At 42.3% G+C, this 18836-nt stretch overlaps 1 protein-coding gene across 1 annotated transcript in view; it reads left to right on the forward strand.

Moving 5' to 3' along the window:
- The first annotated feature begins 12076 nt into the window (after positions 1-12076).
- RIGI (RNA sensor RIG-I) overlaps positions 12077-18836 on the forward strand; it is a 50417-nt gene continuing 43657 nt past the window's right edge. Inside the window, exons 1-3 of the mRNA XM_037159894.2 lie at positions 12077-12093; positions 12298-12488; positions 18115-18249. Coding sequence (XP_037015789.2) covers positions 12383-12488; positions 18115-18249 — 241 coding nt within the window. The 5' untranslated portion in view covers positions 12077-12093; positions 12298-12382. The remainder of the gene's footprint in view (positions 12094-12297; positions 12489-18114; positions 18250-18836) is intronic.

The raw sequence follows: 18836 nt of genomic DNA on the forward strand, positions 1-18836 counted from the left end.
TTCTTCAGAACAAATTGGACTGGGCATAGCCGGAGTAATGGATCGTTGAGAAACTGCTGAGGCCAGAAATCAGAAGGCTCTGTAGAAGGAAGTGACAGTAAGGATGTGGAGAGGCTGGAGTCCGTAGATCCCTGAAGTAGACTCGATGAGATTGGGACACCACTGAGATAAGAACGGACTGAGGGAGAGGGGAAAGCCAGGTTAGGACCGGATCTTCTTTCCTGCCACGGGAGAGCTGCCTGGCGACAGTACGGTAGTACTCACGGCAGGAAGTAACAGGAGTAGCGGTGGTTGGAGAGGAAAATGAGCGCAGTTGGAGACTGAGCAGCCTAAAGCTGCACTGTCCAATGTGGTGGACAATATGGAGCAAAGGCCTCTGCACTGTCCAAATGCCTTTAGCAGTGATTTTCAACCTTTTTCATCTCCTGACACACACAAACCAATTATTAAAATGTGACACACCAAAAATACATTTTTTGCCGATGTGACAAATTGGTATGATTTTGATTCATTCACACCAGACAGCTATTGTGTTGGCTGCTGTCATCTTTTAATTTGACAATATAAAGGGAAAAGAGTGAATGCCCCTGACTAAATAGGTATTGCATGTTTAAAAAATTCTGGCCAGTGTGGCTCAGTTGGTTGGAGCATTGTCCCATAAATCAAAAAGGTCACGGGTTTGATTCCTGGTCAGGTTCATTCCTCAGGGCACATAGGGACGACCTATATCAATGCTTCTCTCGTATCAGTGGTTTTCTCCTCCCTCCCTTCCCCTCTCTCTAAAGTCAATGGGTATCTCGTCAGGCGAGGATTTAAAAAAACTTCCAATATTCTCTTGTCCTGACATGTGGCTTAGTTGGTTGGGCATTGTCCTATAAAGTACAACGTCGCTAGTTCAGTCAGGGCACACGCCTGGTTGTGGGTTTGGTCCCTGGACAGGGCATGCCTGAAGAGCAACCGATCGAAGTTCCTTCCTCTTACTTCGATGTTTCCCTTTCTCTTTCCCTTCTAAAAAAAAAAAAACAAAACCCACTAAAGATTCTGTAGCACACCAGTGTGCCACATAGCACACCCATTGAAAATTGCTGGCCTAGAAAAAAATTTTGATGGACTGAAGGAAGAGGGCTTCATCCTCTGGTTGGCAAGATGACCTTGGGGTCGGTTGATTGTAAAAATAACTACAATCCCTCACTTTTCCCAATGTTTACACCTTTTACAAGTGAACTTTCCAGCTCCTCCCATCAACAGTACAGTGTCTTTTCCTTCCCCTTGGGTCTGCCTGACCTTATGACTTTGCTAGGTGCAATAGAATAAGGAAATGATGGTGTCAGTTCTGAGCCCAGGCTTCAAGGACGTTGCACACTTCTGCCCTCTCTCAGACCTCTGTACGACCGTGTAAAGTAGTTCAGGCTGACACGCTGGAACAGGAGTGACCACAGAGCCCGTACTCCTAGCTGAGGCCGTCCTAGATCAGACCTACGTGGTGACTGAAGACACGTGAGAAAGCCAGTCAAGACCAGCAAGGCAGGCAATATCTCTAATAATGTACTTTTGGTAAACACACAGCTTTGTGTTTGCCTCGGGTTGGTGCCGACCAGAAGTGCCCGGCCAACACAAAGTATGTAGTAGAAGTGGCAGGTTTGAGGAGGAAAAGGGGTGAAATAGCCATTATACTAACGAGCAAAAATACAAAAAAACTTGTCGGCTAAGGTGTGATATATGAGTTGAGGCTGATGATTGTGGTTTTTTTTTTAATATATTTTTCTATAGAGGGGAAGGAAAGGAGAAAGAGGGAGAAACATCAATGTGCGGCTGTCTCTCACCTGCCACCCCTTCAGGGAGCTGTGCCCTGACTGGGAATCAAACAGCGCTCAATCCACCGGGCCACACGAGCCAGGGCTGACGATTGTGTTTTATGGTGACACTGATCTGCAGTTACTGATTTCCTTTACGAACACTTAACATGTAGGCACAACAAAAGCTGGGTTCATCCAGGTTGAGGTCTTGCTAGGTAAAAGGTTAGCAAACTCTTGCTTGCAGGGAAAATTTAACACGTGGCTTGTTTTTATACAGGCTGTAAGCTAAAAATTGTTTTAACATTGAGGTGTAGAAAAAAAGACTGTACAACGAAGACTATACAAGCCCATAAAGCCTAAAATATTTAGTATCTGGCCCTTTACCGGACAAGGTTACCAATCTCTCAACTAGGTGAACAAAGAGAAGAAAGAAGGGCAAAAGTTAGAAGGTATTGCAAGGGAGTATTTTATTTTATTTTTATTAAGATTTTATTTTCTGAGAGGAGAAGAGAGGAAGGAAGAAAGGGGAACATCAACATGAGAGAAACATTAGTTGGCTGCCTCTTGCACACTCCTAACCAGGGATCTGTCCCTTAACCCAGGCGTGTGCTCTGACCGGGAATCAAATAGGCGACCTTTCAGTTCACAGGCCAGTGCTCAGTCCACTGAGCCACACCAACCAGGGCAACAAGGGAGTAATTTAAACATAATCCATAGAATCATAGCTGAGCATGAAGGGAAGGATAGAGGAGGGTGGTTGATAGTAGGGTCCAAAGGTTGTAGTTCCCAGTCCTGAACTGTCTAGAAATCCTTGGAAGTAGCCTAAGCTCCACCTAGAGCAGCATTTCCCGATGTAATGACCACACATGAAGGTAAGAGAGGTAAGAGAGGGATGCTCCCAAGAATTTAAGATTAACCTCTTGAACATCTGCTTCAAGATATAAAATTGGAGGCAAAGTAAGTATATGGGACTAAAGCAGTGATTTTCAGCCAGTGTACCACGGCATATCAGTGTGGTACAAAAATTATTAAAACATACAGTACCTGACTACTTAAAGGCACTAACTTCTTTTCCCTTAGATTGTCAAATTTTTAAAAAATGACAGCCAACGCAGCAATAACAGTCTGGTGTGAATTACCTACTTTTTGTGTGTGTCAGATTAACAAAAATTGTACTTTTTTCATTCTCAAACTTTTCACATGCATCAGAACCTTCTGGAAGTTTTGTTAAAACAGATTGCTGAGACACACACCCAGTGTCTGATTCAGAATGGCTGGGATACCAAGAATCTGCTTGTTAAACAAATTTCAGCATCGTTCTGATGTTGCTGGCCTGCAAACCCCAATTTGAGAACCGCTGTTCTAGACTAATTCCTCCCTATGTGTTCTGGATTTCACTTACCTTCAATAACAATTTTGATTTTTAAGTTATCCTCCTCTTCTCTTTATCTTGTTTTTTAGTGATTTTGCTACTCAGAGGTTTGTGGATCAGCAACATCAGCATTACCTGGGAGCTTGTTAATGCAGAGTTTCAGATTTACTGCATCAGAATCTGCATTTAACAAGACCTGTGGGTGATCCGTGTGCACACTGATGTTTGTGAAGTACTGCCTGTGGATCATTCTTATCAGCAAGCAAGCACCCACGTTCCCAATTCCAGTGTCCCTGGATGCCTGCCCCTCTTCCAGTGTCAATAGTTGGCACCACCATTCAAGTAGCTGCTTAGTTAAACAAATTGTAGTTCTCCTTGATTCCTGTCTCCCACATCCTACATCCAATTCATCAGCAAATTGTGTGGGATTTTAGGATTACATACCTCTGACTTCACCACTTCCACTGCTTTGATCCTAACCCAAGATGCCATGATCTCTCACTTGAACCAGTTGCAGCTGCTTTCCTGGTCCCTCTGTTTTCACCCTAGCCCTCTGCAGTTTGTTGTCCTCCAGTCATTCCCTGTGATCCTTTTAAACCATGAGATCATGATTCCCAGCATATTTCAGATCAAAGCCAAAGTCCTTATCTTGGTCTGTCAGACCTTACGTGAACTGCCTCAGCCACCTGTCTGCCCTTTCTCTGTGTCTCTCTCGCCTCCCCCCTCGCCCCCCAGCCCGCTCTACTCCAGCAACCCTGCTCACTTCCTGTTCTATTACAGGCTAAGTTCACTCATATCTTTAGGTTTGGGAACTTTCTGTTCTTTTGAATAGAATGCTCTTCACTGCACTTGGGTCTTCCTTCATAATTCATTTGATATAAACTGTCCCCATTATTCTTTATTCCTTTGTCTTGTTTTATTTCCCTTCATTCCACTCATTACTGTCTAACATTATTTCTTTGTCTCCCACACTAGAATGTAATGAGCTCTAAACCTGTCTTCTCCATTTTATGCTCACAGTTGCTCAGACCAGATACCTGGAATACAGACTTTTATTTTCTCTTTCTGCTGCTGTTCACTCAATCCTATCTCAAATATATCTCAAGCAATTCATTTCTTATACTCTTCACTGCCACTGTCCTTATCTATATCCTCATCATTTCTTTCTTGAGTCACCTACCACCTGATCTGCTCGTTGTGCATAGGAAGCAGAGAGATACCTTTTAAAAATGTGATCAGATCGTTACTCCTTGCTTAAAGCTGCAGTGTATTCCCACTGCATTTCATTAATTGCCTTACAAGGTCCTGTTTACCCGTTCATCAGCACTACATGCCATTCATTCGCCCCTTGTTCATGAAGTTCCATCTACTTTCTCCTTTCACTTTTTTTTACACATTTGTGCTTCCTGTCCCTCTGCATGGTACCTCTTCTCCCTGCTTTTTTGGAATAGTTGATTCTTTCTCATTCTTAAGGATTCAGCTGAAATGTGACCTACTTAGAAAGATAGCTCCTTAACACCATATTAAATTAGTTTTTTCCAACCTTCATAATTTTCTGCTTCATAAGTCTTAACTTTCTTTGTATCACTTCACATTTGGCAGTTACTTAATTGTTTGTGTTTTTACATCTTTGTTGTCTTATCCCTCAACATCAGACTCTAAGCTTATGAGGGATACTCTTTTCCACTTATCTCCATATACCTAGTGCTTTTTCATAATACCTGAAATATAACAGGGCTCGGTAAATGTGTTGGGAAAGTATGCCCAGGCGAGGAGAAGGTCCAGGACAGTTCTTCTCACTATTCTGTGACACTTCCCTTCTTCCTGGGTCTTGGTCAAGTTTTACCTACAAATCTGCTAAATGATTCCATTTCTGGGACTTCAGTTCTTTCAGTCTCATTCCATACCATAATTGCTGATGCATAATAAATACATTGTTATTTCTTCTGAATTAATAATTTGCTATTTCCCACTGTTAGCATAAAAGGAGGCATGTCTTTGCCTTTTTAAAGAAATTTTGGATCTGATTTATTTTTCTCAGTTAAAAATCCAAAACTAAGTAGTGGTAGGATAGCAGTTCTAAATATGTACAAAACATAAGGAACAAATATTTGAAAGCCCTGAAGAAAAATGAAAAGGCAGAAACTGGAAGGGATTAGATCACTGAAAGACAGGAACTGTGTGCACGAGCATTGCATTTATTTGTCTTCTAAGGGTCCTCCCCAGTCCACGTGGAGGTTAGAACACAAGCAGAAAGCCACAGTCATTGAATTAGAAGTTGAATCCTAGGGCTGCCAGAGTGATGATTAAGGGGGAAATTTCAGAAAGAAAGGGAACAGAGAAAGCCCTAAAATTTGTATATACCCTGCACTCAAATCTTAGCTGACGTTGAAATGCAAACATGCAGGGGAGACTCCAAGGAGCACAGGTAAGTAAGAGCTGGAAGGCTGAAAGAGGGCAACAGACATCTAGCTGCCACCACAGGGAAGACAGAATTTGGAGTCTGAGTCCCACCACCTTAGAAGGGGCAGGGGAAACATAATAGGGCTTTTCACTGAAAACCCTGTAGGACCGACCACACCTTAGCTGAAAAGTCTGACTGAGGACTGAGCAATTCGTCTTAGATTAAGGGCACAGACCAACCACAAAGCCCCTATAAATTTAAAATTAGGAGCTGGTAAATTAACATGTGTGAACAAAAAGCAACACTCCCCAGAGTAAAATAACAGCACATCTCTAATATCCAGTATAAAATTAAAAATTACTAGACATGTGAATGTGCCCATAGTCAAGAGTAGAAGCAATTATAAAGACATAGTACCCTGGCTGGTATAGCTGTGGATTGAGTGCGGGCTGCAGATTAAAGAGTCACTGGTTCAATTCCCAGTCAGGGCACATGCCTGGGTGGTAGGCCAGGTCCCCAGTGGGGGCCACATGAGAGGTAACCACACATTGATGTTTCCCTTTCTCCTTCCCTCCCCCTTTCTCTAAAAATAAAATCTTTAAAAAAAAGTTTAAAGTCTTGTCAATTAAAAAAATAAAAACATAATGTGAGATAATCCAAATAGTGGATTAGTAAAGATACTATTAGAAATATGTACATGAAGGCCCTGGCTGGTATAGCTCAGTGGATTGAGTGCAGGCCTGCGAACCACAAGATCACGGTTCAATTCCCAGTCAGGACACATGCCTGGGTTGCAGGCCAGTTCCCAGCAGGGGACTCATGAGAGGCAACCACACATTGATATTTCTCTCCTTCCCTGCCTCTACAAAGATAAATAAATAAAATCTTAAAAAAAAAAAAAGAAATATGTACATGAACCTAAAAGATAGTCATAATGAATGGACAGATAGAGGTTCTCAGCAGGAGAAGTGGAAAATAGAGAAAAGTAACCAATGGAAAGCTTAGAATTTAAAAAAACTACTTGAAGCAAAAAATTCACCGGAAGCTTTAACAATACATTGGAGAAGCCATGGGGTTGCCGGGTGAGGGAGATAAGGGGGAGAGGAAAAATAGGACGACCGTAATAACATAATCAATAAAATGTACTTAAAAATATATATTGGAGAAGACAGAAGGGAAATGCCATTAGAGAGAAACCAGTATTTATAGATGGGAATGAGTAGCACCAGAAATGGTTAAAATAGAAAAGACTAAAATTTTATTTTACTTAAAAGACAACTGACTTTTTTCAGTAAAGCTTATTAGCATTGTATTATGTGGTTTGTGACACAGAAAAGTAAAAATTATGGGGTGGATGGAATTATGTAGTTGCAAGGATCTTATATTTTACCTGATGTGCTACAATATTAATTCTACGTACACTGATAAGTTAAAGATGAGAGAGAGGCATACAGAACTAGAAAAACATAGTCATGCCCTATACAATGTTTTGGTCAACATGTATAGACTGCATATATGACAGTGGTCCCATAAAATTGTCATGGAGCTCAAAAATTCGCATCATCCAGGGACGTCCTAGCTGTTGTGACATTACAGCGCAGCGCCTTATCCCGTGTTTGTGGTGATGCAGGTGTGAAGCAACTGCACTGCCAGTCATATAAAAGTCTGACATGTACTGTCACGTTCAGTACATGGTACTGGATAATGAGAATAAATGGCTGTTACTGGTTTATGTATTTACTACACTATATTTAAATATCGCTATTTTAGAGTGTACTCTATACTTACAAAAATAGTTTCCTGCAAAACAACATATGCTGCATAATACAAGCAGCAGCCTTGTGCAACTCATGCTTATTGTGTCTCTTGCACTGTTTTCTTTTGTGCTTGATTCACCCTCGTGTTGTTTTGTACAGTAACATGCTGTACAGGCTTGTAGCCTAGGAACAGTCGGCTGTCTCACACAGCCGGCATCAAGGATTGTGTCCGTGCACTCTGATGTTCACGAAATGATGAAATCACCTAACGAGGCATTTCTTAGAACTTATCTCCATTGTTCAGCAGCATATGACTGTGCCAAGAATTACAGTAAGAAGAGATAAAACTAGCCCTGGCTGCTGTGGCTCAGTGGGTTGAGTGCTGGCCTGCAAACCAAAAAGTTGCCGGTTTGGTTCCCCGCTGAGGCACATGCCTGGGTTGCAGGTTAAGGTTAGGGGAGTGTGAGAAGCAACCATTTGATGTTTCTCTCTCATATGGAGGCTTCTCTTCCTCTCTTTCTTCCTCCCTTCCCATCTCTCTAAAAACAAATAAAATCTTTTTTAAAAAGTGAAAGGTAAAAGTGTGTTTGATAACCCAAGCTGAAGGAATAGAGGGCAGAGGAACAAAATTGGATGAAACAAACAAAATTGCAGTTTTAAAAAAGCCCATGTCAATAATTAAAGGTAATGGACTTATTGCATGAATTAAAAGGCAGAGATTGTCAGACTGGATTAAAAAAAAAAAGACCCAGGCATAAGCTCTATACTAGAGTTGTGCTTTTAATATTAACAGAGAAGTTAAAAGCAATAAGAGAAGATATGCCATACAAACAGGAAGCGTAAGAAGGCTGTTGCAGGGCCCAGACTGGTGTGGCTCAGTGCATTGAGCACTGGCCTGTGAACCTAGGGGTTCACTGGTTCTGTTCCCAGCCAGGGCACATGCCTGGGTTGTAGGTGCAGTCCCTGGCTGTGTGTGTGCGAGAGGTAACCAATCCGTTTCCCTTGCACATCGATGTCTCTCTCCCTCTTTCTCCCTCCCTCTCTCTCTAAAAATAAGTAAAATCTTTTTAAAAAAGAAGCCTGTTATAAGTATAGTAATATCACAGATGAAAACAGCCATTTTATAATGATAAAAGTTAAAATTTATCAGGAAAACTTAACAACCCTAAATGTGTAAGCATCTAATAACAGAGCTACAAAATTATGCAAAAACTGATAAAACAAAAGGGACAAATGGACAAATAAGTATTTATAGTTGGATATTTGAATACCCCCTCTCAGTACTTGATGGAACAAGTAGAAAATAACTAAGGATGTAGGAGACGTGAACCACACTATAACTCAGCCTGACTAACTGACATTTATAGAACATGACCCAAGGACTGCAACATACACATTCTCCAGTGTACCTGGAACATACACTGATATAGTTCATTCATATGCTGGGCATAAACACGTTTCAATAAATTTCAAAAGATCAAAATCTTACAACATATTGAGTGTCTCAACAGATTAAAATCAGAAGTCAATAGCCCTGAAATGTTTAGAAAATTCCCAATATTTGAAAAATAAGCAGCGGACTTCTAAACTCGTAGATTAAAGAAGAATTCACAGGGGTATTAGAAACTATGTCACATGCAATGACAGTGAAACAGTGTGTCAAGATTGGTGGGATGGTAGAACTCAGCTGAGAAAAATTTATAGCTGCAGATGCCTTAATGGAAAAGAAAGGTATATGAAATTGGTGAGCTAAACTTCTACCTTAACCAACTAGGAAAAAAATAAATAAATTATCAAGTTAAACTCAAAGTAGGAGAAAATAAGATCAGAATGGAAACCAATGAAATAGAAAACAGAATAACAATTTAAAATATATCAAAGCCAAAGTTGGTTTTTTTAAAAGATAAATAAAATTGTTAAATCTCTGGCAAGATTAATTTTTTTAAAAAGGTAAAGGGTAATAAGGAATAGCAAAAACAACTTTGTGCCATAAATTTAATAACTTAGAGGAAATAGTCAAATTCCTTAAAAAGCCCAACTTACCAAAACTGACTTGAGATAAAATTTAAAAAAAATCAGAATAGCCTTATATATAGTAAAGAAGTTGAATCATCATAATCTTCAAACAATGAAAACTCCAAACCCAATGCTTTCATTGGTGAATTCTGTTAAACATTTAAGGAAGCATTGATACCAATCTGACACAAACCCTTGTTTTATGAGGTCAGCATAACCCTTACATTGTAAGAAAGGAAACGAACAGACCAGTATCTTTTATGAACATAGATATACAAATATTAGCAAATTGAGTCTAGAAATCTATAAAAAATGATGCTATTTCATGACCAGATGGGATTTATCCCAGGAATTCTAGGTTGGTCTCATATTAAAAAATCAATCAATGAGCCCAGCTGGTATGCTTGCCCGTGAACCAGAGGGTCACCTGTTTGATTCCCAGTCAGGGCACATGCCCCGGTTGTGGGCCAAGTCCCCAGAAGGGGGCGCTCCAGAAGTAACCATGCATTGATGTTTCTCTCCCTTTCTTCCTCTGAAAAATAAAAAAAATTAAATTGATCAGTGAAATTCATTTTTAACAATATATGATCACCTCAGCTGATGAAGAAAAAACATTTAAAAAATTCAACAGCCATTCATGATAACAACTGAGCCAACCAGGAATAAAAGAGAATGCCAGTCTGATAAAGAGCATCTAAAAAAACCTACAGGCAACATTGTAATTAAAGCAAAACACAGATGTTTCTTGCTTGAGATTAGTAATAAGGTTAAGGGTGTCAACTCTCACCACTCTCATTCAACTTTTTATAGGAGGTCGTAGGTGGTGCAATAAGGAAACAAGATAAAAGGCATAAAGATTGGAAAGAAGTAAAAAACATGGATTCACAAATGACAGGATTACTTACCTAGCAAAATGTAAGGAATCTACTGAACAATTACTAGACCCAAGAAGTGAATTTAGCAATGTTGTATAGAACAATATTAAAAAACAAAAACACTTTATTTCTATATACTAGCAACAATTTGAAAATGAAACTTTAGAAACAATTTTCTTTAGAGTAGCATCAAAGAATATAAAATAGTTAAGATAGAATTAACAGATGTATAAGACCTGTATGTTCAAAACTAAAATACTGCTGAGAGAAATTAAACAAATATAAAGAAGTTCATGGATTAGAATTCAAAATTGTCAAGATGTCAGTTCTACCCAAGTTTATCTATAGGTTCAATGCAGCCCTGATCAAAATCCCAGTCACCTGCGTGTGTATTGGGGAAGGGGAAGGACAGGGTGGGGGGTGGGGAAGGATCGCCATATTGGTTCTTATTTCATAGCCAAATGCAAAGAGTCTGGAATAGCCAGTATAATGTGTACAAAGAAGAATAAAGCCACATCAGCAAATAGATAGAGAGAACTGGTTAGAATTAAAAAATACATCTGCACACAACAGTCAATTGATTTTTTGACAAAGGTGCCAAAGCTATTCAATGGGAAAAGGAAAATTTTTCAACAAAAGAAACACTTTGTCCTGGAACAATTAGAAGTATGGGGGGAGGGAATGAAACCTTGACCCTGACCTCACACCACAACAAAATTAATTTGAGATTATCATAGACCTAAATGTAAAAGCTAAAAACACGAAAGACTCTAAGACTCTGAAAGAAAGCAAAGAATAACTTAATGACCTGGTACACCAAGATTTATTCAAGGACACAAGAAACACTAAACAAAAGAAACAACTGATAAATTAGATTTCGCCAAAATAAACTTTTGCTCAAAATACTTTTAAGGAAATGTAACAGCCATGGGCTAAGAGAGGACATTTGGGATACATGAACTTGTAAATCCTTAATACAACAAACAAACCACTCAAGCAGGCAAAAGATAGGAGCAAATTCACACACACACACACACACACACACACAAGTGGCCAATAAATACACACAAATGTGCTCAACATCACTGTTGAGAAATTAAAACCAAAACCATAATACACCATTTCACACAAACCAAGATAGCAAACAAACAAAAAACCTGACTAGTGTATGTATTCACGGGGCGTGTGTCTACTGGGGCTCTCTCACATTACCGGCGGGAGTGCAAAACGGCAAGGCCGGTCTGGAAGACAGCCGGCGGTTCTTACAGGTGTGAAGTTGAACACACTCTTGCCCTAGGTCCCACGCAACCCACAGGGAGTGGCTCCACGCGCACGTGTTTCAGAACTCAGAACTGTACACTGCATCAACAAAAGAAAAAAGCAAACGAAATATAATCGGAGACATTGAAATTAAGGACAATCTAACAATAACCCCACGGGAGCGGGGAGGGGACAATGGGGGAAGGGTTTTCAGGAACTGCCATAAAGGACACACGGACAAAACCAAGGGGGAGGGTGGAAGCAAGGGAGGGGAGTGGGCTCGGCTGGGCTGGGGGGAGTGGTGGGGGGAAAATGCAGACAACTGTAATTGAACAACAACAAAATAACTTAAAAAATCAACAAAGGATTATTATCTGATAAAAATAGAAGAATTGTACACCTCAAATCTGTGCACTTTATTGAATCTACATTTCCAAGGGTGTCCAACCTGCAGCCCAACACAAAATCATAAATTTACTTAAAACATGAGGGGTTTTTTTGCGATTACGTGTACCACTGTATTTAATGTGTGGTCCAAGACAACTCTTCCAGTGTGACACAGAGACGCCAAAAGGTTGGACACCTCTGTGAAAGCGAAACAAAAAATAATAAGGTAAATGAAAACCGAAATCGCCGCGCCCAGGAGCGCCCTGCGGGTCCGCGCGGCCGGGAAAGCCCTCGGGTGGGAAAAGCAGGGGAGGCGGGTGGACACGAAACCGCAGGGGAGGCTGCGTCGGGGGCTGCGCCCTGCAGGGACCCTGCCCCGCCAGCGGCAGTTCCGGGCAGTTGCAGTTTCGGTTTTCCATTTGCGATTAAGATTTCCTCGTCCACTCCGCCTCCCTCCGCCTCGCCGCCGGCTTTGAAAGGAGCGGCGCCCAGGCGCAGGGAGCCCAGCCGGGACTATGACGGCCGAGGAGCGGCGGAATCTGCACGCCTTCGGGGGCTATGTCACCAAGATTCTGGACCCGACCTACATCCTGAGCTACATGGCGCCCTGGTTTAAGGAGGGTGAGTGGTCCCCAGCGGCGCGCACCCCACTGGGCCAGGAAAACAGTTCGGGGGCCTTTTCTGTTTGCTCCCCCGCCCCCTTCTTATAATCGATACGGGAGCCTGCCGGGAACGCGGGGTTTGTGGCAACATCCCCACAACATTTTAGACTAGAAATTGTCAGAGTTGGAGTGTGACCTTGGGGACCGGGTGGGGAAACTGAGTCCCAGCGACGTGAAATGACTTTCTTGGGGGTGCACACCTCTGAAAGCTGAAGAAACAAGTCGCTGTCCATTATTTTTACTAAAAGTTACGTCTACTGGGTGTTCAGTTTTGTGCTGACATCAGAGATTCAGAAATTACATGCAGGCCCTGCCTTAAAACCCTTTACAAGGGTTTTTGGGGTGGAACAGTAGATAGTACACAGACGGTTACAAAATACTGGCAGAGCTACAAGGAAGTTGATGCTTAACCTGCCGGTCACTTCCAAAACACTGGAAACTTGAGAGGAGCAAGACTTGGACGGAACGGCTTTAGGCTTCAATTCAGGTGTTTCTATCCAGTTTTGAGACACATGATGGGCATTTTGTACATTTGTATTCAAGTGTTTTGTGCTGGAGGTGAGCACAGGCTTTGGGGAAAGAGAAGGGAGGTGTGCCTGAAGGGAATTGAGATGAGGGAGTGGATCTGGCAGTGCCTTTTCAGACTCCAGGAGCATAAATATCTTCTCTGATGTGAGGCAGTTTTTGGAAATCGCGTTAAAACAGATGGGGTAACTTTCCTGCTAGTTTTCTGCCAAACCAAACCACAGGCTGTGGAGTGCGGAGTGAGACAATACCACCCGCAGTGAACCCCCACTTTCTAGCCCAGCTCAGAATGAAGTAACAACAGAACATCCTAATGACCACAGAGTAGCTTCTGCCCCCGAAGACTGTAAGCCCCAGCAAGGCATTCTTTTAGATTTCTCTAGAATGAGTGAAACACTGATAAGCTGGTGTGAATTCCATTTTTTCATATGCTCATGCATTGATTCAATAAAGAAGCAACTCGTATGTGTTGGGCATTATGCTGACATTGGAGATAATATACCATGTTACCCCACATATTACTGAATAGGAAGCATCGCATTAGAACTGAGTGGTGAACAGGATAGAGATGGTTCCTGCCCTGACAGAGATGAGAATGTGTGTAGGGAGGCAGGTAGCTAAACAAATGATGGATAATGAGGTGTGGTAATGAGACCGGAAAAGCCAGCATTCGGGCTGCCTGTCACCTACCAGCCCCAATAAGCAGAGACAGGGATCAAATCATTATGGGCGCTTTATTCAGATGGCCAGCGATCTGAGAAAGATGGTGGGTTTGTACCCTAACAGACCACCTCAAATTCCATTTTAAGACAACTCTTTTTATAAGGAGAAAAAAGTATAGGTGACAGGTCTGGAATTCAAGGGGAAAAAGTGTAGGGTTAGGGTTCAGGAAAGAGGTTAATCAGATGAAAGCTGCAGTCCAGCCTTTCCCTGACATTCTTCCATCTGCTGGCCCGTGATGTTCTTTATCTGTGTCCTGTGTCGTGTTCTTTATCTGTGACCTGGGTGGCAGACTGTCTCTCCCTAGAACAGAAACGCTGGGATACCACCCTGATTGCTTGTGGTCTCTTCTGGAGCACAAAGGTCAATGGCTTGTGCTCTCCGGGAGTCCGGCCGGGCCATACCTGCAGTTCCTGAAACAATAGCTTTTCACCTGCATTAACTACTAGGCTTGTTAACTATCACCTTGAACTAAAATTTTTCGACTCTTGACCCCCCCATCAGTAAGCGCTTTAACGGAAAACCGTAGTGTGCTGTGGGAGCACAGAGGTGGGATGAGTTTTAATGTGCGTGTTAGTTTTATAGTGAAAATGCACCCACAATAAAAGTAACTGAAATGTAAGTTAAAAAAAGCAAGCTGAAGAACACTATGTATAATACTATTTTATTCTTTTATAAAAAAGATTGTATTTATTTATGAGGGGAAGGGAAGGAGAAAGAGAGGGAGAGAAAAACATCAGTCCTCATCTGCCTCTCCCATGCCCCCCACCGGGGCCCTGCCCCAAAACCCAGGCCTGTGCCCTGCCTGGAACTCGAACAGGTGACCTTTCAGTTTGCAGGCCTGCACTCAATCCACTGAGCCACGCCAGCCAGGGCCAACCAGTTTCTTATTAATAGACAGCATACTTCCATTAACAAAATTTTGTAAAGGTTTTATTTATTTTGTTTTTAGAGAAGAAGGGAGGGAGAAACATCAGTGTGTGGTTGCCTCTCACATGCCCCCCAACAGGGGACCTGGTCCTTAACCCAGGCATGTGCCCTGACTGGGAATCGAACCAGGAACCTTTTGGTTTGCGAAATGACGCCCAATCCATTAAGCCACACCATCAGGGCAATATTATCTTCTTTATGAATGTTAAAGGTACGATAGAGGTACCTTTAACTATAGAGGTTTTATTTCTAGCCCCTCACCAGAGGCAACTTTTGTCATTTAGTTGGTTTCTAAACCTTTCTGTTCATTTCTTTATACTTTATCACATACACATGGACCCATAAACTTCTTTTCTCCCCATTATTTTTCTGTTTTCTATTGACTGATAAAGCTTTCTATGTCCAATTTTTTTTCTTGGCCACTTTGGAAGCTCTGGGTTCTCTTGGTTAGCTTTAATTGTGACAAGTACATTCTATCAGTCAGGATTCAGTCAGAGAGTAGAAATGCTAATGAGCGTTATGGCTGCCTGTACACTTTTTGACTTGTTTTTTGTTGCCCTCAGCAGAAGGCAGTGGGAGCTTATCTGTATGCTAGGCATTCTCACATGCACACACACAAATACACCAGTAGGTTTAAATTACTTTAGCAGTATCCAATGTCTCCTTTGCTATGATTCTCCTCTCCCTGTGTTGGATATTGGGAAAGGAACATGGAAGACACATTCTTCTGGAGGGCTTGCACGGTCCCTGGGGTTCTGCAGGACTTCCCTTAGGTTGTGCATGATGTTTCAAGGTAGACCTGGGTGTGGGCAATGTCCCTTTGGAGTTAAACGCTAACCCTGTATTGGAGGGGCACTGGGGAAGCAGTATTCTGAATATTTATCCGTTCCTTCAGTAACAGTTTCTAGACACAGTCATGAGGCAGGCACTTTGTTGGTGATTAGAATATAAAGATGGAGACAAAGAAGGTCACAACATGTCCATGGTCGTGGTCTAAGGGAGAAGACAGACCCTCAAACAGTTACTGTGCACTGTGCAGTGCCAGTGTGCTCGTCAGAGGCATGTGAAGAAGCTGAGAAAGCTCAGGAAAGAGAACAAGAAATTCTACCTGGGGAAGCCGAACATGGCCCACGTGCTAGATACAGGGATGGACCTTGGAGACAGAATGCTCAGTGGAAGAACCCGGCTGCAAAGCCTACATGTTGTATGATAACATCCACATGAAATGTCCAAAATGAACAAATCCTTAGAGACCTGAGAAGATCATTGGTTGCCCGAGGCTAAGGGGAGGGTCCGTGGGAAGTGACTGCTGATGAGTACAAGATTTCTTTGTACAGTAATGAAAATGTACTCAAATTAGGTAGTTTCACAACTCTCAAAAACCTGAATTTTACACTTTAAGAGGGTTACTTTTATCTTTGCTAAGATGGGGAAGGAAAGCACTCCTTTTTTTCATTCAACATAATTTTGTTAGTGCCTGCTACCTGCTATGTTCTCTTCTAACCTCAGAGAAGACAATGGTTAACCATCTAGACATCTGGCTGCTCCTTTGGGATTTGCATTCCCCTGACAATGGGAAGAGAGTGGAAAGTTACCAACGCCAGACCAGACCAAGGCAACTGTTTGGTTATCACCCCAGACTTAGAGTTAGTGTACAGAGTCAGTATGGCAGCCTGCAGGCTGGTGGGTGGTTTTCTGCTGCTTGGCCTCACTGTGTTTCTCTTTAGCTCCTCTTGTTTTCTTTCAAAAGGACCATGAAAATATCTCTGTTTATTTCTAACTCTGCTTGCAGAGTCCATTATAATTGTTACTGATGCCACGGAGTGGGTCTGTCCTCACAACCGTAGTCCTGCAGTTCATTCAGACTTTTGAACTAGAGACTATCGAAGTACTGGAGGTGTTGAGGGGAGAGACCCGGTTCTTCTTGCTGACGCATGCAAAGGATTACAGATCAGCAAATGTATTAGCGTGTAGTCAGCTTCTTGGTGTGACCCATTCCCATGGAAGAGAACAGGCCTAGCTAGAGTGAGGGATGAAAGGCAAAGTTTCAGGGCAAAGCAGGGCGGCAAGAGTAAGAGCTGCTGAAGACCAGGGTGGCCAGCCCCCGGTGGCCTGAGAGCCAAGAGCACCCTGAGCCACCGAGAGAGAGAGAGAGAGAGAGAGAGAGAGAGAGAGAGAGAGAGAGAGAAAGAGGGAGAGAGGCCTTTGTTCTGAGGACTTACATAGTGGGTATGATAGGAGAAAAAAGTTACATATTGATTAATGGAGAAATGCAGTGCCAGCTTTCCCAGGGGGACTTGACGACCCAAACTTAGGTATGTGTAAGGGTCTGTTAGCCCGAATCCTTATCTTGCTCCAGACTCCACTTGTTCATCTTATTGTAAAACAAATCTGTGACGGAAGGCAGTTTGTTAAAATTGGGGTACTTTCCAAAGTTATTTATGGGCTTATCCTGTAAGCACTAGGGACTCCCTTGTAAAACAGATAGTGACCAGAGGTAGACAATTAACCAAAGTTGTTTTATGGGCTTCTTTGGGTACCTCGACCCTCTCCTGCATTCCAGGCCCTGGGATGAAAGCACAGTTTCAATTCAAGGCTTTCTTTCCCAGATAGTGGAAATTCTATGTAGAGTTTCAGGGACTTCCCTTCTTTCTTGCTAACATAGTGTTTCTTGTGATGTTGGAACACCTGGCAGTATTATCAGACCAGGCTCAGGACTGCTGAGTTAGTGTGTGAGACCTGTCTCCTTCCTCCTCCCTGCCTCGGTTTCCTATTTATTCTACCGAAGTGGTAAAAGGTGTTTCCCGGCAACCAGGATGCTAGACGCTGGCCAGTTTCAGCTGTGCGGCCTCTGGGCTTTCCCCGTGCTGTCTCCTGCCTCAGAGGGTGCCTCTGTTCTCCCACCCGGTCCATGCCACCATGACTTCTGCCTGTTGTGGGAGACTTTTTCACACATCTGTAAGAAACTGGTTTTCTTCTTAATAATTGTTTAAATTTTTCAACAGTTTCAGTGTGGCTTCTTTTATATGCCCTTGGTTAGAGGACTTCTCTTCAGCTAGTCTCCCGGTCATTCTCAGGATGGTTGTTCTGTATTTCAGTTGTAATTTTGGTGTGGTCATGCAGGAGGTGAGCACATGTTTGCTTACCTTGCCACCTTCCCCTTTTCCTTAAGACTGCCCTGGAGTGTGCTCCCAGACTTCCCTACAGGACTGGGAGGATTTTCAGAGGGGATAGGAGGGTGGGTGGGTGAAGAATGGGCAGAGAATGTGCTGTCTTCCTGCAGTTCCTGCTATTGCTGTGGTTTGTTACAGTTTCCATCCCATTTGAGGAGGGTTGGCAGCCCTTCTCAGGTTTTTCCTCCAGCGATTCGTGGTTCTACAGTCGATGGGTCACTCTTGCTTTGTCTGTAGATGAGATGCAGTATATTCAGGCGGAGAAAAACAACAAGGGTGTGATGGAGGCTGCCTCGCTTTTCCTCAAATTCCTGCTGGAGCTGCAGGAGGAAGGCTGGTTCCGGGCCTTTCTGGATGCTCTTCACCACGCAGGTCAGTTCGTTCTTTTTACTCGCAGATCAGAGTGTGTCACCTGGCTGTTTCAGAATTGCCGGGAAAGTGAAATGGTGTTAATTTTGAGGCATCCGCATGGAGCTCATGTCTTTTAATCTGAGGGAGGGTAAAGAGTATTTTCAGGCAAGAAATGTAATTATCTACCTGAAATATCCAAAGGACTTTACAGAGTATTGTAACTAAGGGGAGAGTTTAGCAAGTTTATTGGGTGTAAGATCAGTATACAAAAGTTAGTTGCATTTTCACCCATTGGAAGCAAATAGAAAATCTAATCTAAAATGATATATCATTTATAACAGTACCAAAAGTTAGCATATATTTAGGAACAAACCTAGCAAAAGATGTATAACGTCCGAATGGAAATATGATAAAATATTATTGAAAGATACTAAAGAAGTCCTACCTAAGTGGAGATTTACACATGGAGAGGAAGACTTGATGTCGTAAAAATGCCCTCTTTCCCCACATTGATCTATATATTTAAAACAAGTCTATCGTATGGAATAAAAATTGTATTGTATTGTATTGAATAAAAATCCTACATGCTTTTTCATGAGTTTGACAAG

Source organism: Artibeus jamaicensis, unplaced genomic scaffold, assembly GCF_021234435.1.
Source record: "Artibeus jamaicensis isolate MK-2021 breed Jamaican fruit bat unplaced genomic scaffold, CSHL_Jam_final scaffold_1964, whole genome shotgun sequence".
NCBI lineage: Eukaryota > Metazoa > Chordata > Mammalia > Chiroptera > Phyllostomidae > Artibeus > Artibeus jamaicensis.